This window comes from Magnolia sinica, chromosome 2 (assembly GCF_029962835.1).
Source record: "Magnolia sinica isolate HGM2019 chromosome 2, MsV1, whole genome shotgun sequence".
Taxonomy (NCBI): Eukaryota; Viridiplantae; Streptophyta; class Magnoliopsida; order Magnoliales; family Magnoliaceae; genus Magnolia; species Magnolia sinica.
Window position 1 is genome coordinate 25718868 of NC_080574.1, and position 20417 is coordinate 25739284.

Sequence of the window (20417 nt, forward strand, 5' to 3'; positions counted from 1 at the left end):
ATCCTTTAAAATTTATTTTAATAACTAGCCACATCATCACTTACGGACTATTGACGCTCGAGGTGAGCTTATACACGACTGATACCAATAAAGAACCGTACAAATAGGATTGATCAAACATAGAAAACCAATGAACGCAACCGATCACTTAAACATTAAGTTTATCCCTATGATTTGTTCACATAGGGCCCAAAATCTAATCGACCTACCACTGATTAATCAAGACAATCGTAACTAAATTAAAAATCTACCCAAAGCCGAGTCAGCTATGGACCTGACCTTAATTGATAAACCAAATCAACTCAGTTACTCTTTTAGCCTAAAATCGACGGTTTAGAGTGATCATCGAATCACCATTTCCTTTAATTTTGAATAGGCCATAATGTGAACTTATTTAATCCAGACTTTAACCACTACGCCCAAGAAATCACCCTACCCAATTTATTGTAGAAATATCCCGATTACCCGAACAAGCTCTAGACCGCTCGTTGGTGGGCCACTAGTTCTAAATTTTAGAGTAATGTCCATCTCAATGGGCTTGTGGCCCATCATGGGAAATGGACTCAAACAACGCCTGGGAATGGACAATTTGTGCCGCCCAGCCGTCACTTGTAAAATACAAAACTCTCAAGTATTGGCCAAAAATTTGAATTTTAAAACAAATGACCCCGCCAGGACAATAAATTAGAACATTTCAACTGTTGGATTTCATCCAAATTTACACTAAAGGCTGAAGATATTTTCCTGCACTCGTCTGCCAAATCCGACCCCTGATCGAAAAATGGTGACCATTGATCACAAATCGGACCCTTACAATAAAACCCCACGTCCGTTTGCCATCAAACTTTGCACAACCCTTCATCGGACCATAGGGCACCTATCCCATAAATTAGATGGGTCAGGGGGCTATCAGGGCAGGCCTAACAGCCAGAAATGGGTCCCACAAGGCCGTTTGAAGCAATTAATGGAACCCAGGGCCAAATGATTTAATTCCAGGGTATAAAATCCTTAAACCCCTCTCCCACTGACTTTTCAACAGCTGAGAGAGGGGGAGATAGAGAGAGAGAGAGAGAGAGAGAGAGAGAGAGAGAGGATGAGGGTGTATGTGCAAGGGAGCTAGGAAATTGGAATTTCCGCACTCCCACCTCCACATTGTCGGGAATCTCGACCCTATTGCCGTAAAGGCGAGCTACGTCCGATCCAAGGTAAGAATTTGAGCTTCCTTTCGTTTCTCCTTAGTTAGAGCCACATGTATGCATCTTAACACGAAGTCCGTGTAACATAGGGCCTCGGCATGTCAAGTTTACCGACCCGACGCCACTAGAGCGACCACAAGAGCTTCCGGTCGACAAATAGGCGCAGACCATTATCTTTAAGTAGCTAATTATCAATCTTAGGATGAAGTTAATGATTGTGGTTGTTGAAATTGCTGCGCATGTGTGATTTATAGAAATTTCATTAAGGAATTCTCCTTATAGTTTGCCTAATCATGCATAGGGGAAATCAATGCTCAATTTCAAGTCAATTGGACTAGGTTGAACTGAACATTGCCCTCCTCCCTTAATTTTTCTTCTTTTCATGAATGATTGAAGTTTGATCATCCCCAAATTTGATTGAACTTGGAAATTGTGCTGCATGTTTGTCTATGCATCAGATTTTACTCGAATGTTCGCTGTTTGTTGCATGCATGACTGAATTTCCTGCAATTAAGAGTAACATGTGATCCTTTCTTTATTATTAGGAAATCTAACCCTGTATGCATGCATGTCTAGTTACTGCCATTCGGAGTAGTTCGCATTCCCTTTGGTACCTTGCAAACTAGGCCATGATTAAATGCATGCTTCTTATTACTCACCTTCCTATGTACTCAATATGCCTCACCTCACATAAATTGCTATGTTAGTTGTAATGTGACTTGCATGTTCGTTAAAATGCCTAATCGATTAGAATTACCTGATTTGTTACATATATCCATTTCTATAGATGCATAATTGATTATTAGTATTATTGATTGACTGTGGTTATTTAATTAATTGGGTTGGCTAGCAAAATCAAAAATATTCGCAAGGGTAGCCCCATTAGATCGGTTGTCTTGGGCTAATCCGACCGATCCAGGCCAAAGACAGACAACCGACAGTAGTCGGACTGCGCGGGATGCTTGCATCTAGTGCCGGTTGCGCCGTACTTCACCTGAGTCGGTAGAATTAGTCCACCAGTTGGCCAACCATGTATGTTCACCATGTATGGTCACGCCTATCTGAATCTAAAGCACCTCATACCTTTGAGAGGCCACTATTAATTGTAATGATATGATCCCCAAGACTCATGAGCCGGGCATGGTGGAATGGGACACCGTGTCCATGCTATCGGCCTACGCTGGGGTGACGAGTCTCCCCGTAGTGACCAGTGAGCAACGAAGTCTCAGGAGCTAGGTATGGTGGAATGAGACATTGTGTTCATGCTGTCGGCCTATGTTGGGGTAACGAGCCTTACCGTAGTAGCCAGCGAGCACAAGGGGTGATAGGTCCTTATTTGATCGGCCCCCGTTAAATTACCTGGTCGATGATTCCGTGTCAAAGTACCGTTCGAACGACCTTGGCATGAACAGAATTGGGTGACCAGCCCTTTCCCTTATAGTGATTTGGTTATGTGACAAGTCCACACCTCGAAACTGAGTGATCATACTCGGTGTTGGGTGACGACCCATACCGAGTTGATCCTCAAACCTTTAGGTATCATGCCTTACCTTGAGAATTATTGATTTGTGAGAGAAAGGGATAATACCTAAATTTGGATCAAGGATCGCAGGCTCAGAGCCGCTAAAGCTGCCCTGGGCCAAGTGATCTAGATAAGACCATTGATCAAATGGAGGTGTTTCAGCTTCCCCAATCTTGATGGATGAACAGACTTAATTAAATACTCGGCTAACATGAATATTCACGCATTGCATTAATTAGGTTGGCGACTCGGCAGTTGAGGTGGCATTGAGGAAGTGTTTGTCATTTGCGATTGTTAGATGGAGTCACTTAAGGGAGTGTTGTTGGTGAGGGCATGCATCATTCCATAATACATGCATATACACTAACAAAAGTTGTTACGTATTGGTGTTTGTATGCTTTTCATTAATCTTGCCTTTGGAATTGATATTTTATGTAACTCATTGGTAATGACACCCACTGAGTTGATCACTCATTCCCACTTTGGGACGGTGTTTTAAAACACCAACCAGACCCTTTCTTTAGATGCAGGTGTCGCGAAGCTCGACGCGTTGGACGAGGCGAGCATAGATGAGGAAGATGAGCTTTCTTACTTCCAGTTTTTGGGCGGGTTCCCATAGACCGCATAGGATTAACGATGGGCCGTTAGGGCGAGGGGATAGTTGCATACCATTTTTGGACTTGACATTTTGTATATTTTGTCGGGCATTGCCTCGTACGTCCCGTATGATATTCTCTTGTTGAATCTGCACTTACTTAACCGTGTTTTATTTCAATAGCTTAGCTGTGGTTTGTGGTTTATGATCCATTTGATCCTTCTATTGCTCATTTCGTTTGATTTATACCCGAAATTTCTAACTCTTAAGATATAAGTAACACCCAGGAACTTGGGAGTCGAGTATTGCTCGACCCCCAAAAATCCAGGGTATTATAATGCATTTAAATAAGATTGCATCATGGACTGTCTTGTATATATTCTTGTTAAACAATGCTTAACTAATACGACGGTGTATAATCTTGAGGGGAATTTACACTGATCTGACCACTCATACTTTGAATATATAATCGTGCTAGTGGCTTAAATAATATTCATGTTCAGGTGGATGAGGAGCAGGGTACAAAATCTACCCCAAGAGCTGCTGCGTGATCTTAAAATTTAAGATCAGTTGCAATTTATCTTGTTCCTTATATTGAATTATTTTATTTTATTTTTGTAATTATGATTATGAGACATTGGTATGTATAAGTCTTTGAGCAGCCACTTGGGTATTTGAATGTTATATTTGGATTTTCCTTTTATGCTTGATTTGTTACTCTTTTGTTAAATTGCAAATTTTGAAAAAGATTATATATATATATATATATATATATATATATATGTACGTGAAATTTGGCTATCTTTAGAGGTTAACACTCGACTTTTTGGAAAACAGATCATATACTTGGATTTCGAAAACTGGAGCATTACAGATAGGCAAATCCAAGGTGTTCACACTCATTTTGGGTGCCCCAACATGGACCAATCAAGAGTCGCCACGCGACCACAACTAGCGTGAAATACACTCTCATCCGAGAGTATCATTGGTTGAACTTCCTTCAATGATACACATTTGGTTATAAATGCGAAGGCACAAACTCTTATGCCCGTCTTTAGGAAAACAAATTAGTGCATGCCGCATGGCCACATTTATCATACCTATTAATGAGGTAATAGACCCAACATATCTATAAGAGACTCGCCGAAAGAACGGATGTATCACAAATTTGGTGTCACTCACAGTCCTTTCAAAATAGGAGATCTCCCCACTAATGCCCGGAGTGGATGTAGCATTTAAGAAGCTTCCAAAGATCCGAAGATCAGACCGATGTCCAAGCGAACCTAGCCTAGGTCAGGATAAATAGAAACATCGGCATGGTTGGGCGCGAAGCCATGCCTCGATCGGAATAAAAAGAACACGAATGGGGCATGAAGAAGGATATGATCTATTTGATAATGGATAGGTATGCAAATCTGGGCCATTCATCGAAAAGATTAGAAAAGGCAGAGAAATCACCCAGATGCCCTAATGGGTGATCCAAACTAGAGGCCATAGTCCCATTGAAATCAAAAGAATGGGAGATCTCGATTTGACGAATCTAACCTATCTCCGATAACATATCTGTATCAAGTATCGTGATGAATCTTAGGGTCGGATACTCCCTTAACCAACATGGATCCTATAGGAGAGCATTTACATATAGGAGTAAAAATTTGAGATCAGGTGGCTTCAGACTTTTCGGAGACCTTTATTATGAGGTTACGGATCCGCCAAGAAGATTTTCTTATCCGGAAAGCCCATAACGTAAGTTAAGGATCTAGGATTAGCAAAGAAACCCCAATGATGGTTTTTACCACCTCAACAATTTATAAAAGGAGCAATCGAATAACAACTCGATACCCTATGTCAAACACATCAATTTACCTTTTATTTTACTTTTTCATTTATCTTTCTTAGCATAGCTTAATCTAGCCTAATTTTACATAACTAATGCTTAGTAGATCCTACTGTACTATATGAGTAATAATTTTTTTACAACCTTAAGTTGTATGACTATAATCATCTAAGTTTTGATTTAGTTGATCACACCCACCTCGATCATCTGTTCCAATAGACATATCATGTATTTGTCATTTTTCCTTTTGTCTATTCATTTGTTTGTCCCATAACTTGTTAATTGTAATGAGCATCATTTCTAAATATTAATAAAATTGATAATATTTTAACATTTTAATTTAGAAATATTGAATTGGGAGTGCCGTGAAAGAATAAGTTCTTAAGTCAATAAACTACGTCTATCATTTGAACACATTTGGAAGGACTAATCCTCATCGTTTCATAAATCACCTTAATACAAATATTGGTGGTTGGGAGGACTTTAAATGTTTGGTCATAGTCTCATCTCTTCAGCTCAATGCCTGTGCACTTAATCTTGAAATGAAAACCGCCATAGGGACGATGGTGATGCATATTTGCCGTCCAACCTGCTCACAAGGTCAAAGAATGGCCCACTTGCCATAATAGAGAGGGAAGCGGATTGGCTGGTGTACCACACACCAGGGGTATAGCTGATGTTTAATGTCAGCAAATTTTGTGGGTTCTATCATAAGGTATGTGTTATATCCAATCTGTCCATCCATTTGGCGAGCTCATAGTAAGGTTTGATCTGCAAAATAAGATGGATATAAAGATCAAAGTTAACCACACTGCAAAAGACAGCCGGAGATTGAACGTCTACCATTGAAACCCTCTTGGGGGTCATAGAAGTTTTGGATCAATGTGATATTTGTTTTTTTCCTTTTCATCCAGCTCTTTGTGACCTAATGAATAGATTGGATAGAAAATAAATATTATGGTGGGCCCTACAAATATTTTAATGGTGAAAATCATTATCCAACTGCTATTTGTGATGTGGTCGATTTGAGCTTTCGATATGATTCATTTTTTGGCTCATGTTCTAAATTGATCTCCAAAAATAGATGAACGGTGTGGATATAATAAATACATCATTTTGGGGCCATGTAACTTTGATCTCATTTGCACCGTTCTTCTAATTGGAGCTAGAGGAGCATCAGCGTTCGTCTTCCGGACGCGGATCAGCTGCTGAACCAGTAGCGAGTCTGGCTACAGAAGTGATGCCACTAAGTTCTTTGGGCTCCACCATGATGTATCCACACCATCTATACATTTTGAAGAGATCATTTTAGGGAATAAGACATGATCAGGAAGATCCAAATTTCAAGTAGACCCACCATAGAGAAGAGTGGGGACAGTGACCCCACCGTTGAAACCTTCCTAGGGCCCATAATGATGTTGATTCGAGATCCAACCTGTTTATAAGTTAATTCAGACATGAAATCAGCGAAAACATAAACCTGATCTTGATTGAAAATTTCTATATCCTAAAGATTTTTTTAGTGGTAGGCAATCAATCCCCGCTGTTTTCTACAATGGGTCCACTTGATAGTTGGATCTATCTAATTCTTTGGATAATGCCCTAAAATGATCTCTTCAAATATATGGACCGGATACAACACATAAATCATGGGGCTGTTGAACGTGGTGTCGTTACTTCAGTAGTGAGACTGCTACTGTCGAGTTCAGTAGCTAATCCACGTGGAGGTGGATTGCGTACTACCCCTGCCCGTCCCTCGCTCCGAAGGGGCAATTCTATGGGCGGGCCCACCATGATGTATATGTACATCCAAGCCGTCTATCCCTTTTCTCACATTACTTTAAGGCATCCGAACAAAAATGAAGCAGATCCAACAGTCAAATGGGCCACACCACAGATGACTCTTGCATTTAATGCAATTGACATTTAATGCTTTGTGCATTTTAATGCAACCAAGCTTATTATTTGGTGTGGTCCACTTGAGCGTTAGATCTTCCTCATTTTTTTTGTTCATGCCTTAAAATGATCTAATAAAAGGGATGGATGGCTTGGATAATCAGATATATCATGGTGGGCCCACTCACAGAACTGCCTGTTCGGGGCTAGAGACGTGCGGGGTACGACGCAACGCAATCCGCCTCCCAGTATCTACTCCGCCTACATCCACTTCCTTTAGTAACGCGTGTCCTACTCCGCACGGGCGGGGCTCCGTGGGGCCCAACGTGATCTAAATGTTTTATCTACTGCATTCAAAGATTTTCTCAGATTATTTCAAGGCATCAAAACAAAAATGAGGCAGATCCAGCAATCAAATGGACCACACCACAGATGACTCTTGCATTTAATGCAACTGACATTAAATGCTTTGTGCATTTTAATGCGACCAAGCTTATTATCTGGTGTGGTCCACTTGAGCGTTGGATTTGACTCATTTTTGTGTTCATCCCTTAAAATAATCTGAGAAAAGGGATTGACGGTTTGGATGTACAGATACATCACGGTGGGCCCACCCACAGACCTGCCCGTTCAGAGCTAGGGACGGGCGGGGGTAGTACGCAATCCGTGTCCCGTCTTTGAACGACACGTACCCACACCAGCTATATCGAAAACGGATTGGCTACTCCACCAGCCTTATGGCTGGTGGTTGGTGCTCTGTGGGCTCCACCATGATGTATGTGTTTCATCCATTCCGTTCATCCATTTTTAAAGATCATTTTAGAGCTTGATCCTAAAAATGAGAGGTATATAAATCTTAGGTGGATCACACCACATGAAAACAATAGTGATTGGATATCTACCATTAAAATCCTCATAAGGCCCACTATACTGTTTATTTGACATCCAATCTGTTGATTAAGTCATATAGGCCTAGATGAAGGGAAAAAACAAAAATCAGCTTGATCCAAAACTTTTATGGCCCCCAAAATATTTTTAATGGTCGAGGCTCATTCAACACTGTTTCCTGTAATGTGGTCCAATTGAGATTGGAATATACCTCATTTTTGGTCTCATACTGTAAAGTGATCTGTAAAAATAGATTGATGGCATGGATGAAACACATACATCATGGTGGGCCCCAAAGAGTATCAACCACCAGCGGTTGGATGGTGTTAGGGGGAGTAGCCAATCCGTTTCCAGCTATATCGCTGGTGTGTGGTACACCAGCCAATCCGCTTCCAATAGGGAGCGCGTGTAAAGTCCTAAAAAGATGCAGGTCACATCTTACTAACCTGCCCTGAAAATAAAGATACGCTAACGTCACGGCAAATGTCGCACTCCCCGAATCGCTGGAGGCGGACAAGAAGGGAAACGGATTGGCTAGTCCCCCTGCCAATAGGCAATGGCGGGTGGTCGGTGCTATGTGTGCCCCTTCATGATGTATGTGTTTCATCCATGCTGTCCATATATTTTTCTAGATCATTTTATTACATGAGAGAAAAAATGAGATATATCCCAATCTCAAGTGAACCACATTACAGGAAACAGTGTCGAATGAATTTCAACCATTAAAAACTTTTTGGAGGCCATAAAAGTTTTGGATCAAGCCTATCTTTGTTTTTTTCTCTTCATCTGGGTCTGTATGACCTAATCAACATATTGGATATCAAATAAACGGTACAGTGGGCTTTAGGAGGATTTTAATGGTGGATATCCAATCACTATTGTTTTCGTATGGTGTGGTCCACCTGAGATTTATATTCTTATCATTTTTTGTACCAACCTCTAAAATGATCTGTAAAAATGAATGAACAGAATGGATGAAGCATATACACCACAGAGCACTGACCACTAGCAACGGGGCTGGTGGCAGGGGGAGTAGCCATCGGCGACACTAGTCGATCTACAGTAGGACTATGACGGATCAATGACTTATTGACCATCATTGGATTGTATCACGTAGGTATAGGACTAATCCCATTTGTATGTTATTAGTCGTCACCATTTGAGTAGGCCATTGAATCATGTCATTCCTCATCTTCGCAATGCTCTCATGTTGATGCAACATATGTCGGCCTAGGCTGGTCTGAGTTATCGTAGTATTTAAATATGGATTGAAATTTTTCCCTTTTTTTTGAAGAGAATAACTTGTGATTTCCAAACCAACCTTTCTAAAATAATTGGTGCATCTATCAAGTGACATTAGTCTTCGAATTAATTAAGATCAATCATGCCTAATACGACTTACTGCTAAGAATGTAACTCCAATGACATCAGAACGTAATTGAATATCCTATGGATGAAGGACTATTAACCAGAACCAGTTTAAACTGCCCATTACATGAGTGTATAATCAAGAATTCACTATTGTTCAAACAAAGTGGTCGTGTTTATTTCAGTCAAACCATAGTTGCCAATTTTACATAGAACCAAATAGTGTTCATGAGATTGAATTATTCCTTAAATTAGGCCAATTTGTAGGAACATTTTTTTCTCAGTGCAGTTGATCCAATAGTAACAGATCATACATGTGCAAGCCATGTTCGCATTACCACATGCGATGAGAACAATCGGCAACCAGCTATAGTTCCATAGGACATGTTCTTGAACTTTGACTAGCCAATATGAAGATGATCTGATATTCTAGCGTTAATAGTCTAATTGAATGAAATACTTTCATTGAAATGTCATACCTTATGATCTAAATCAATCATGGGCATTTAATGACATGAAAAACTTCATCTGCTATGCGTTCAATCGAATGATGCATTTCTATGGCAAATGATGTATCTGCATTTCATGTGACATAATTTAATTGGACTTCAATCATAGAATAATACATTCTCATTTCTGTTCAATATTGTGAATATAAGCAATCATTTTGACTTTTAAAACCATAAAGCCTATATTCAATGATGCAAGCTTAGATCAGCTGAGCCATTGAAGATCTAGTTCAATTGAATTGGATCCATTTATAATGAAGGATTGGCCTTCATTGCAATTGAAACATTACTCAATGGTAATAGCTTATACAAATGATATTGATAATCAATCACTTAACTAAATAAATCATGCAACTATAAATAAAACAACTAGTTCAACAGTGATTGTTCCAATGGTCGATAAATAGTATAGACACTATTGGAATTGAGCTGTAATTAGGAGCTCGTTAATTTCATGAGATTGATTTCCAATTGATACATTCATTGAACACAGAGAGTTTGTGGCATTCACATGCAAGTAATTGCACTATATCCTACAACGATAATGGCCTAATGTAATGTAACATAAGGGCGATACGTTGCAAATTGGCCCTCACTAAATCTGGAGAAAATTAGGACTAATACGGTTTGATTCAAGGCATAATTCTTTGACATTTGAATACATACACTTGAAACTGTTATGCAATTAGCTTTTCAAGATCAAAATGACAATGCCTGGATGCAATACTTCTGGTTGACAGCTGTAATGATTCTGACTGATCATTGCTGTGCTAATTGAAAGTAAATGTACTTAGATCAGCATGAATGGCGTATTCAAGACCGTTGATAGCCTAAAAAAATTCATCAAATAGATTGGTACTTACGCGATGCTCTACAAACATAGGTTTAGTTATACAGTCTTATGAATGGATTAAAATTAACGACCTTATGCTGATATTGAAATATACAAATAGCTACAAATTTATGGATAATCCAAAGTACCTGAAATCAATGATTTAAGTGATCCAGTTGACTACATTGGCTTTGACCAGGAACAGTTTGACAAATAATTGCAAATGTTGGCAGAAGTCAAGCAATGTCAGGCTAGTTTCAAGAAGCAGTTTACAGTGCACTATCTATGCTACATGTATGTAATACAAAGGCATAAAATGATGAGTACTACTGGTTTACTTAGATTCTTATGCTTACAGTTGAGCCTTTGGATTTGACAAGTATACAAGAAGCTTGATGCTTTAATCATATAAGAGCTTGTCGTTTAATAGTTAAGCAACAAACAGTTCAGTGCATAACAATTAAGTATCAAACAGATGCGATCCTTGAGTTGATATATCCAAAGGTTAATTGAATTTCTTGATATCCTTCATGCTCTTCTTTCGAGAGACAAAGAATAATGCACATCATTTACTCAACAAATGCCAATAAAAGAAAAATAGGTCAGATGTCTATAAGCATTGTCCCAGTAATTCTTGGTCCATTGTTAGTCCATTAGACCATGAGCATCCTGTGTTCATGCTGTTACTCATCTCTTAAGGGATTGCTGTAAACAGTGCAAGCTTAGTTTGCATCCATGGGAGTGCTAAATGAAAATGTACTATATAGCACAGAGTATCATCTGACTGTTAAAACAAAATGGTGATAATCAAATCAAAATAGGCGTACATAAGCACAGATGCTGTACATAAATTTCAAAATTTCGAATTCAACAAAATATCTAAACCACTATCAATAGAAAAGAAAATTCAATAATTAAGCATTGTTTGTTAGTCAATCAACTTCAGTTAGATTGAAGCAGATAATTAAATGCTTTCAAGAATTGTCCGAATTATGTACATGTAATTTCACGTTGGATCAGGTGTTAATTCATTAGCTTCAAATTAAAGATTGATTCAGATAACACAAAATTTTGACAATTTGATGAACAGGCAACAAAGAAATGCCTAAGTAACTGTCCAAATTGCTATATAGAAAAAGTCAAATGAAAGAATTCTCAACATTAATAATTTCTTCAAGGCCAAAGAGTAAATTTCTATAATTCTACCGTTAAAACTACTTTAATTGCACTTGATAATGATTCCATGGCTATGTATTCCAGATTCCCTTGCTATTCTCTAAGCTCAATCATAACAGTTCCTAGTATCCTATGAAGGCCAGTTACAATGTAGAACAATCCTCAGATGTATATGTCGAACATGAACAACAAGTTACATTGGGTATTAAAGGGTACAAATGTTGAATGAATCATCAATTGTCGTCCGATTCACATGGAATCACCATTACAAACAATTAAGATAAATCAGAAGATAACCTCAATGTTCGACATGACGATTATAAATGCATTCATTATTAAAACCGATCACATCCATATGCTATAAAATTCTAGATACAGAAACCAGCCAAAGAGTTAACGTGCTCTAATTTAAGAAGTAGTATACAGTCCAGTTAGTCCCGACAATTAAGCTAATACATACGTATAACTTCAAGGCTAGAAAAATTAGATTGATAGCCATAGAATTATAACATTGTAAAACTGAACCGATAGAAAGTTCATGAAAAAGGCAGTTCAACAAAGTTCGTATTATAAAAGCTAATTATCAATGTAGAAGTGAAGACAGGAAATTCGAAGACAGCCTAAGTTAGATAGCATTAGATCAGATAGTACACTCTCACAATGCTTTAAGCCCTTTCAAATATATTTCAAAAGAGCATGCAAATGATGCGCGTCTTCATGAATAGATGCTAATACATTTTGACAGTTGAACTTCGCATGATCAGCACACTCATGTATCTTCACTGTCATAACAATGTACCGATGCATAAAAGCCCCCATGATTACATTACTAATACTGAATAGATCAACATTCAAGAACAGACAGATTCGAGTCAGTTATCAAACAAGACGTAAACAAATATAAGGGATAATCCAAATACCAAGTTTCAAATATGAATAACCATTAAGACCAATGAAGAGACCAAAGCATGAAAAGAGAATAGGTATCATACAGTGACTTACGTAAGACTTTCTATGTAAGTTTGACGTTTAGAACTTCTGAGATAATTTACCACAAATAATAGCATCTCCACTACTATAATCAGTTTATAAGTCACTGACTTTTAGTGAACATATAAATAGTGCAATTTGGATTTCATAACTTAAGTCCTCATCATGTGTAATCATTATTAACGAGACTGAAATCATATTTAGGTTCGTGTTTCATTCGGCCATCCATTTGATGAGCTTGCATTGAGACTTGAGACTGCTCTGGTGTCAATGGGTTCGGAGGAATGGAAGATGCTTCCGTGATTCGATCCACAGTCTAGGCTGGATGGCTTTGAGGGTGGTGGGTCTTGTTAGTGGTTAGGCAAGTCTGGGAGGGAGTTAATTGTAACTTTTTGATGTAATTTCTGTCGGGTTTTGTTGTTTCTTTTCTTTGTATAGTTTTTTGCCTCCTCAATGCTCTTTCTGTTAATAAATTTGTTGTTAAAAGAAGAAGAAGAAGAAAAAGAAAAAAGGGATCTTGTCCCAAGAAGTCATCCTTCCTCAATGTGACCTCTTAAGAATTAACTTGCTATATATTTACAAAGCTATGACTCAAAATGTTGATGAAAGGATCCACCATCAACAATGATCATTAACGGTGATGATCAAATCTATCTCTAATGGACATGATCACTAGTGAAGATTGAACTCTCTTCATATTTAAGCACTTCCTTTTTTTTTTATGATGATGTTTATAAGTGTGATATAATTAGGCTTGATGTGTTTAGATCTAAGCTCTCCTTATTTTTTCATTAGAAAATATAAAACTTAGTGCTTAAATGCTCCCTAAATATAAAGGTTGTGTATAACCTGAGTGGGAGTTTATTCTCCTCCACCAAATGATGCATGCAACCATATAATGGAAGGTTGCACGTTATACAATTATAATTTTATAAAAGCATCAATTTCATCCTAAATAGAGAACTTGATTATTCTACACCGCCCATTTGCGTATGTGGATTTTCAAATCTCGTTAAAATATGTTGACAAACACCAAAAACAGCCCATCAAGCCAAGTCTTTTCCTACATTCATTGCCAAAAATACACACACATGCAGAGGCACACCATCTCTAGTTTCTGTAGTAACCTTTGGCTAGTTTCGAGTTATATTTCATGGAAATTAAAGGAAAAGAAGGTGATAAAGAAGTTAAAGAACTCAAACACACCGTAATTAGAAACCCTCCCCACATGCCAAAGTTGGCAGAAGAAAATACCACCCTTCTCATGAACAGCATCCACAATAGGTTTCCAGGCTTCCACCTGCTCTTTTGTCCAAATTCCAGGTGTCTCAGGGTACCTTCAAGATAGGGAAGAAAAATTCATAGACATCAGAAAAACAAAACTTTGGTTGCATTTGCATGCACAAGTTTGGAAGGAACTATGAAGTCCCAGTGCATCAAAATGTCAACAGTGACCTAATTCACCATTATATATTTAATGGGACCCATGTTTCGGTTATCCAAACCGTTGATCTTATGGTCAATACTGTTATAGGGGATTCCTAAAAAATCTGCCAATTAGATGTTCCTTATAGTTTTGATGAGTGACCTACAAATAGAAGCTTAAGAAAAAATACAGCTACGGTTCGGAAGATAGCCAATGGTTCAATGACTAGGATTTTCCAATCTAATCTGGCAGAACTTTGGCTCATCTCCCACTTGCAATGGATCCAACAAAATCAATGAACCATGTGCCCCACTTGTCCAAAATGGCAGCTTAGGATAATTTTCTAGTTCTGATGCATCATGACTCAGTAGTTGCACATGGCTTGAATTGTGAACACTAGTTTACTCATGAGGAAATGAAATAGTTGTATTCCTTTCTTTTTTCATTTTGAAGGGTGAAAATAAAAATATTTTCTAGTATTGTCTCTCGAAAATAACCCTGGTACATTCCTTTCAAGCCCTAATTGAAAGTAATGTGATTGCAGTTTGGAGCCTCCGATGCCTAAGTCAAGCTCATGCTCTTAGAAGTAGGATCTCCAGAAAAGAGATCAGTCGAATGTTTAGGGTTTTTGTGAATGTACCTCTCATGGTGGGGGAATGCTTATCTATTTACAGGGAAGAAAGGCTCCCGTTTTGGAGGGAGATCTCCCCCTAATATCTTAGAGATTTAACGTGATCTACAATCTCCAATCTCCTTGAGATTACGGAATCCCAAGATCGCCGGGATCCCTTCTTATCTCTCGAAGATCTCGAGGGAGAGACCGTCGAGCCTCTGTGAGGATTCTTTAGGCCTGTAATTCGGCCTTAGGTCGGGTCCCAAAGTGGTCGCAGAGTTGGAACTAAATGATATTGTCCTGATCGACAGATCGGCATTCACTTTTGTTCGTCAGGTAAGCCGGAAGGACAATGTTTCCTTTGTTCGGGTGTTGAGACTTCTTGACCTTGCCAGGGGCATCGTTTAGTCTATAGCAATCTATGACCAGACTATGGCAGGTCTGTGATCGTCGTCCTGCGACTGATCTATGATCGATTTATGGCCGATCTATAACCGAGCTATGGCCGGTCTATGATCATCCTGTGGTTGATCTATAGTTGATGTATGACCGATCTATGACTGAACTATGGCCAGTCTGTAATCGATCTGTGACCCAGCTATGATCAATCCGTAATCGACATGTGGCTAGTTTATAGGCGATCTGTAACCGTCCTTTAGCCGACCTATGAATTAGGTCGGTTTTTCAACCACTTGTGTCAGCTGAGAAGCTCTTCGAGTGTCCTTGCATTTGCATTATCCTTCTTAAAGGTCGACTTGCTTTTGGATGTTAAAGCCTTATCAGGCTCGGGTTTTCATGGGCTCAGGCTAATTCAGTAGAGTTGGTCCATTCCATAAGCTAATATTTGGATGTGTAGATTTTTCCCCAACAGTGAGCCCCCCTTGCTTTCTAAACAGAGCTCAGAAAGTAAGCTTAGCCATTGCTAAGTCAGGTTATGTGTGGACCAAGTCGAGTCGCGTTGTCATTAATGTCATGTAAGGCGGCCAGCATGACAATCGAAGCGTCGTTCGCCTATAATCATGACACGTCGATGCGTGGCTCGAGGTCATGTGGGGCGTCAAGCTGTTGCTTCGATGACAACCCAATGAGATCGCGACGCGTGGCATCGCACTTGATATCAGGGATGAGTGGCGTGTTGAATCATGATACGTGGCGAGTTGGGGTAGCTGAAGAGGCGTTCATACGGCGTGGAGTTAATGTGCGTGTTAATCCATTGCCACGTGGCACGACTATATAAGGAGAGCCTTAACGCTTAAGGCTCTTCACCTCTGCGCTCCATCTTCTTCCCCCTTTCTATTTTCCCTGTTTTTCTTACATGCATTGTGGCGACCATTTCCGCCACACTCCAGTTAGAGATCCACCAATCCCAACTTCGATGAGCTCCTTTTGTCTTTTCCCTTCTATTTTTCTATTCAATGTCTGGTTTTAGGAGCTCGCGGGAGGAGATTTCTGGTGGCGAAAGTGCGGCGAGCAGTCGCCTTAAGGTAATGTCAAACCCACCTTCGCCATTGGTAGTAATGGCGGATGCCGCTTTCCAGTATTCGTCGTCAAGAAGGGTAGAGGAGAGGTCTCCAGTACAGAGACCGATGCCCGCTGCTAGGGCATTGGACCTATCTTCTAAGCATGAGAGGGCACTTAGGTCGCAAGGGCTGAATGTGTCTTCGGCGACCGACCAAGTCGCTGAGGCACGTGATCCGCCTGACGATGGTCTGAGGGGATCGGTGCCTTCGTCCTTAATGGAGGATGAGGTAGCCTGGATAAGGCTCGGGTACCACATTCTCAAGTCTGTGATTTTCGAGCTTCCTTTAGCGGACGAACTTCCGGACCGACCTCCCAAAGGGGCAATGACAATTTTTCAGGTCGCCCTCCAATGCGACTTGCGATTCCCGCTTCAGGGAATCGTCTGGCGTCTCCTGACCTGTTCGGCTTGGCCTCGAGGCAGTTAACCCCGAACGGGTGGAGGGACTTGTTCGGCTATGCAATCTTATGGGCTGAGCTAAAGCAGCCGGAGCTATCAGTAGATGAGTTCCTTCACTTGTATCAGGTGAAGCCGAACACCCTTCAGCCTGTCTGGTACTACCTCTCTGCGTGGCGAGACACTGGTGGGGCCCTGATAATTGACTCTCCTTCCTCCAATAAGCATTGGAGCGATAAGTGGTTCTGGATCTATGGACGCTGGGAGACGGCCGACTCAGAACCGACGCAGTCCCTCATCCCTCGAGCTTAGGAGGAGGTCGTCCGTCAATTCGTGTCCTCCCAGGCGTTCATGGACGAGAGATATACCCTCTTCAGCAAGCTGCTGCCCTAGTCTTGAAGTTAATTTTGCATAGCTTTTCGGCTTCAGGCATTTCAAGCACACCAGGAGCTTGAGCTTCAAGTACTTCAGGCATATCCAGCGTTGTCTTCCTTTTTAAGCTCTTCTGGCACACCCAGCGTCGTCTCTCTTTAAGATTTTGTTCGTTATCCGATGTACAAAACTTGACATTGTAGTTGATGTAAAGCCAATGTAATCAGACCATCTTTGGTTCTTTCAATGAAAAACATTCCATTTTTGTCGATCTTTGTGTGTTTGAACTGACCCATTAGAGTCGTTTTTCTAACTTTGTCGTTGTTGGTCGGACTGATATCGGGCCATTGCTTAGGCATCAATCTAGCGCTAGCTAAGATCGTTATAGCTGAATGAATCTTAGTCAGATTTTCGACAGATCTTGGCTGGATGTAGATTGGGTAGAGAACAAGTGATTTTATTGATATTACTCTGGACTAATACAGAAAAACGAGTATCATTTTGGTTTGCCTATGGGTAATAGATCTTCAGATGCTCGGCGTTTCAAGGGTGTGGGAGCAACTGGCCACCGAGGTCTTCTAGTCGATACGATCCGGGTCAGCTTGTATGCGATACCACATAGGGCCCTTCCCAAGTCGGACCCAGGGCCCCTGTTTCCTCTTATGTGGTGTTCTAGAACACCTTTCGGAGAACCAGATCTCCAACTCAAAACCTTCTGATCTTAACTCGTGCGTTGTAGAACCGCGATACCTGCTGCTGGTGAATAACGGTCCGAAGTCGAGCTTACTCCCTTCGTTCTTCTAAGAGGTCAAGACTGAGGGACATAAGTTCGTCATTGGTCGGTTTGTGGAACGAGCTTGTCCGAGCCATAGGCAATTCGATATCTACTGGGGTAACTGCCTCTGCTCCGTATGCTAGAGAGAACGGGGTTTCTTCGGTGGCAGTCCCAGTAGTAGTTTGGTAAGCCCATAGAACCTTGCAAAGTTCTTCTGCCCACGCTCCTTTAGCCTTATCGAGCTTGGTCCGAAGATGGTGTTTGATGACCTTGTTGACTGCCTCTACCTGCCCATTCGCTTGAAGATGTCGTGGCAATGAGTAGACGTTACGAATTGCGAGGTTCTCACACATCTCTTGATATTGCTTATTGTTGAATTATTTTCCATTGTTAGAGACAATAGTCTGAGGAATTCCGAACCTACATATTATATTTTTCCAAACGAAATTTGTGATCTTTTGCTTAGTTATCTTTGCTAATGGTTCGGCTTCTGCCCACTTGGTGAAGCAGTCGACTGCCACTACGGTGAACTTTGTCGGGCCTTTGCCTATAGGGAGTGGCCCAATAATATCGATTCCCCATTGAGCAAACGGCTAAGGCTCGGCCACTGGCGTGAGCTCTTCTGGTGGTTGTCGAGGAATGTTTGCAAATCTTTGACATTTATCACATCTTTAGACGAGCTTTCGCGCATCGTGCTGGATGGTCGGCTAGTAATATCCCTGTCGGATAACTTTGTGTGTCAGTGAGCGTCCTCCTGAGTGATTTTTACAAATTCCTTCATGGATTTCTTTTAAGACATACTCTACTTCTTGTGGTTGGACACATCTTAAGTAGGGGAGGTAAAAGCCTTTTTTGTAGAGCACGCCGTTAAACATGACATATCGGGTGGCCTTGACTTTCATTCGTCGCACTTTCACTGAATCCTCAGGGAGTTCACCGCTCTCAAGGTATTAGACAATCGGATCTATCTACATTGGTTCCAAACTAGCTGGAAGGATGAACGTAGGGTCGACTTTGTCGATGCTCAGTCTAACCAAGAACTCGATCGGGATGGATCTAGGGATTTCATCCTCATTTGCTGTAGCGAGCTTCGCCAACATGTCAGCTTTGGTATTCTCCGCCTGCGGAATCAAAGCGGTGCTACACTTTTGGAAATTTCCTATCAATTTCCTGGCCTTTTGGAGATAGGCCTTCCTTTGTAGCTTAGTTTTCTTCGGCTATTTAATTGAAGACTAACCGTGAATTGCTGAAAAATTCAAGGTGTTAGGCTCCCATGGCGGCCGCCAACCTAAGTCCGGTGAGTAAAGCTTCATATTCTGCTGCATTGTTGGAAGCTTGGAATCCAAATCTCAAGGCAAATTGAATACAAACTTGATCTAGAGTTTTTAATACTATCTCGATCCCACTGGGATGAGTCATCAACGCAAAGCGTCCAGAGTAGTGGGTTGAGGAGTGTGTGGACATTGGGTGGCTTTGCAACTTACTGGTAAGGGAGAAGCCCTGATTCGGATAAGTCAGCCAAGGGTTGGTCTTCGGTCGGCGCTTATTCTGGCGATTGTGTTAGTTCGATAATAAAGTCCGCTATTGCTTGGCCTTTTATTGCGATTCGTAGCCGATACTTAATGTCAAACTCACTTAGCTCGATTGCCCACTTAGTCAATCGGCCCGAGGCTTCAGGTTTCTACAGGACTTGGCGAAGTGGGTGATCGGTCAAGACGACGATTGAGTGAGCTTGGAAATATGGCCATAGACGTCGGGAAGATGTGACTAAGGCTATAGCCAATTTTTCCAAGGTCAGATATCTTGTCTCTGTTGAAATTAATGTTTTACTGACGTAGTACACCGGCAGTTGTCTTCTCTCATATTCCCTTATTAATGTCGAGTTGACTACTGCATCGGACACGACTAAATACAGCAGCAGTGTTTCGCCTAGCTCGAGTTTAAAGAGTAACTGCGGCGATCCTAGGTATTCCTTGAGCTGTTGGAAAGCGATCTCACATTCTTCAGTCCATTCGATAATCTGCCTTCCCTTCAACTGTTGAAAGAAAGGGAGGCATTTATCAGTAGTTTTAGACACGAAGCGGTTGAGGGCAGCTACCCTTCCGGTTAGTCTCTGTATGTCTTTGATCATTTTTGGAGATTGCATGTCGAGAAGGGCCTTTATCTCTTCGGAATTGGCCTCGATCCCTCGCTGGCTGACCAAAAACCCGAGGAACTTTCCCGAGTCTACACCGAAAACGCATTTGTTCGGGTTTAGTTTCATCTAGTATTTTTGGAGAATGAGGAACATCTCCCCTAGGTCAACCACGTGGTCTGTGACTCTTATGCTCTTAACGAGCATATCGTCGATATAAACCTCCATGGTCTGGGCTATCTGGCGGGCGAACATTTTGTTGACCAACCTCTGGTAGCTCGCTCCTGCATTCTTTAAATCGAAAGACATCACGCGGTAACAATAAAGACCTTTGTCAGTGGCAAAGGTGGTCTTAAATTTATCTACTGGGTGC

At 40.8% G+C, this 20417-nt stretch overlaps 1 protein-coding gene across 4 annotated transcripts in view; it reads right to left on the reverse strand.

Moving 5' to 3' along the window:
• Positions 1–20417, reverse strand: part of LOC131236731 (putative 12-oxophytodienoate reductase 11) — a 56876-nt gene that overhangs the window by 28016 nt on the left and 8443 nt on the right. For 2 of the 4 annotated variants that reach the window (XM_058234124.1, XM_058234120.1), the window contains one exon: positions 14016–14146. The exons of the other annotated variants lie outside the window; for them this stretch is intronic. In XM_058234124.1, coding sequence (XP_058090107.1) covers positions 14016–14146 — 131 coding nt within the window. The remainder of the gene's footprint in view (positions 1–14015; positions 14147–20417) is intronic. 4 annotated transcript variants of the gene reach the window in all.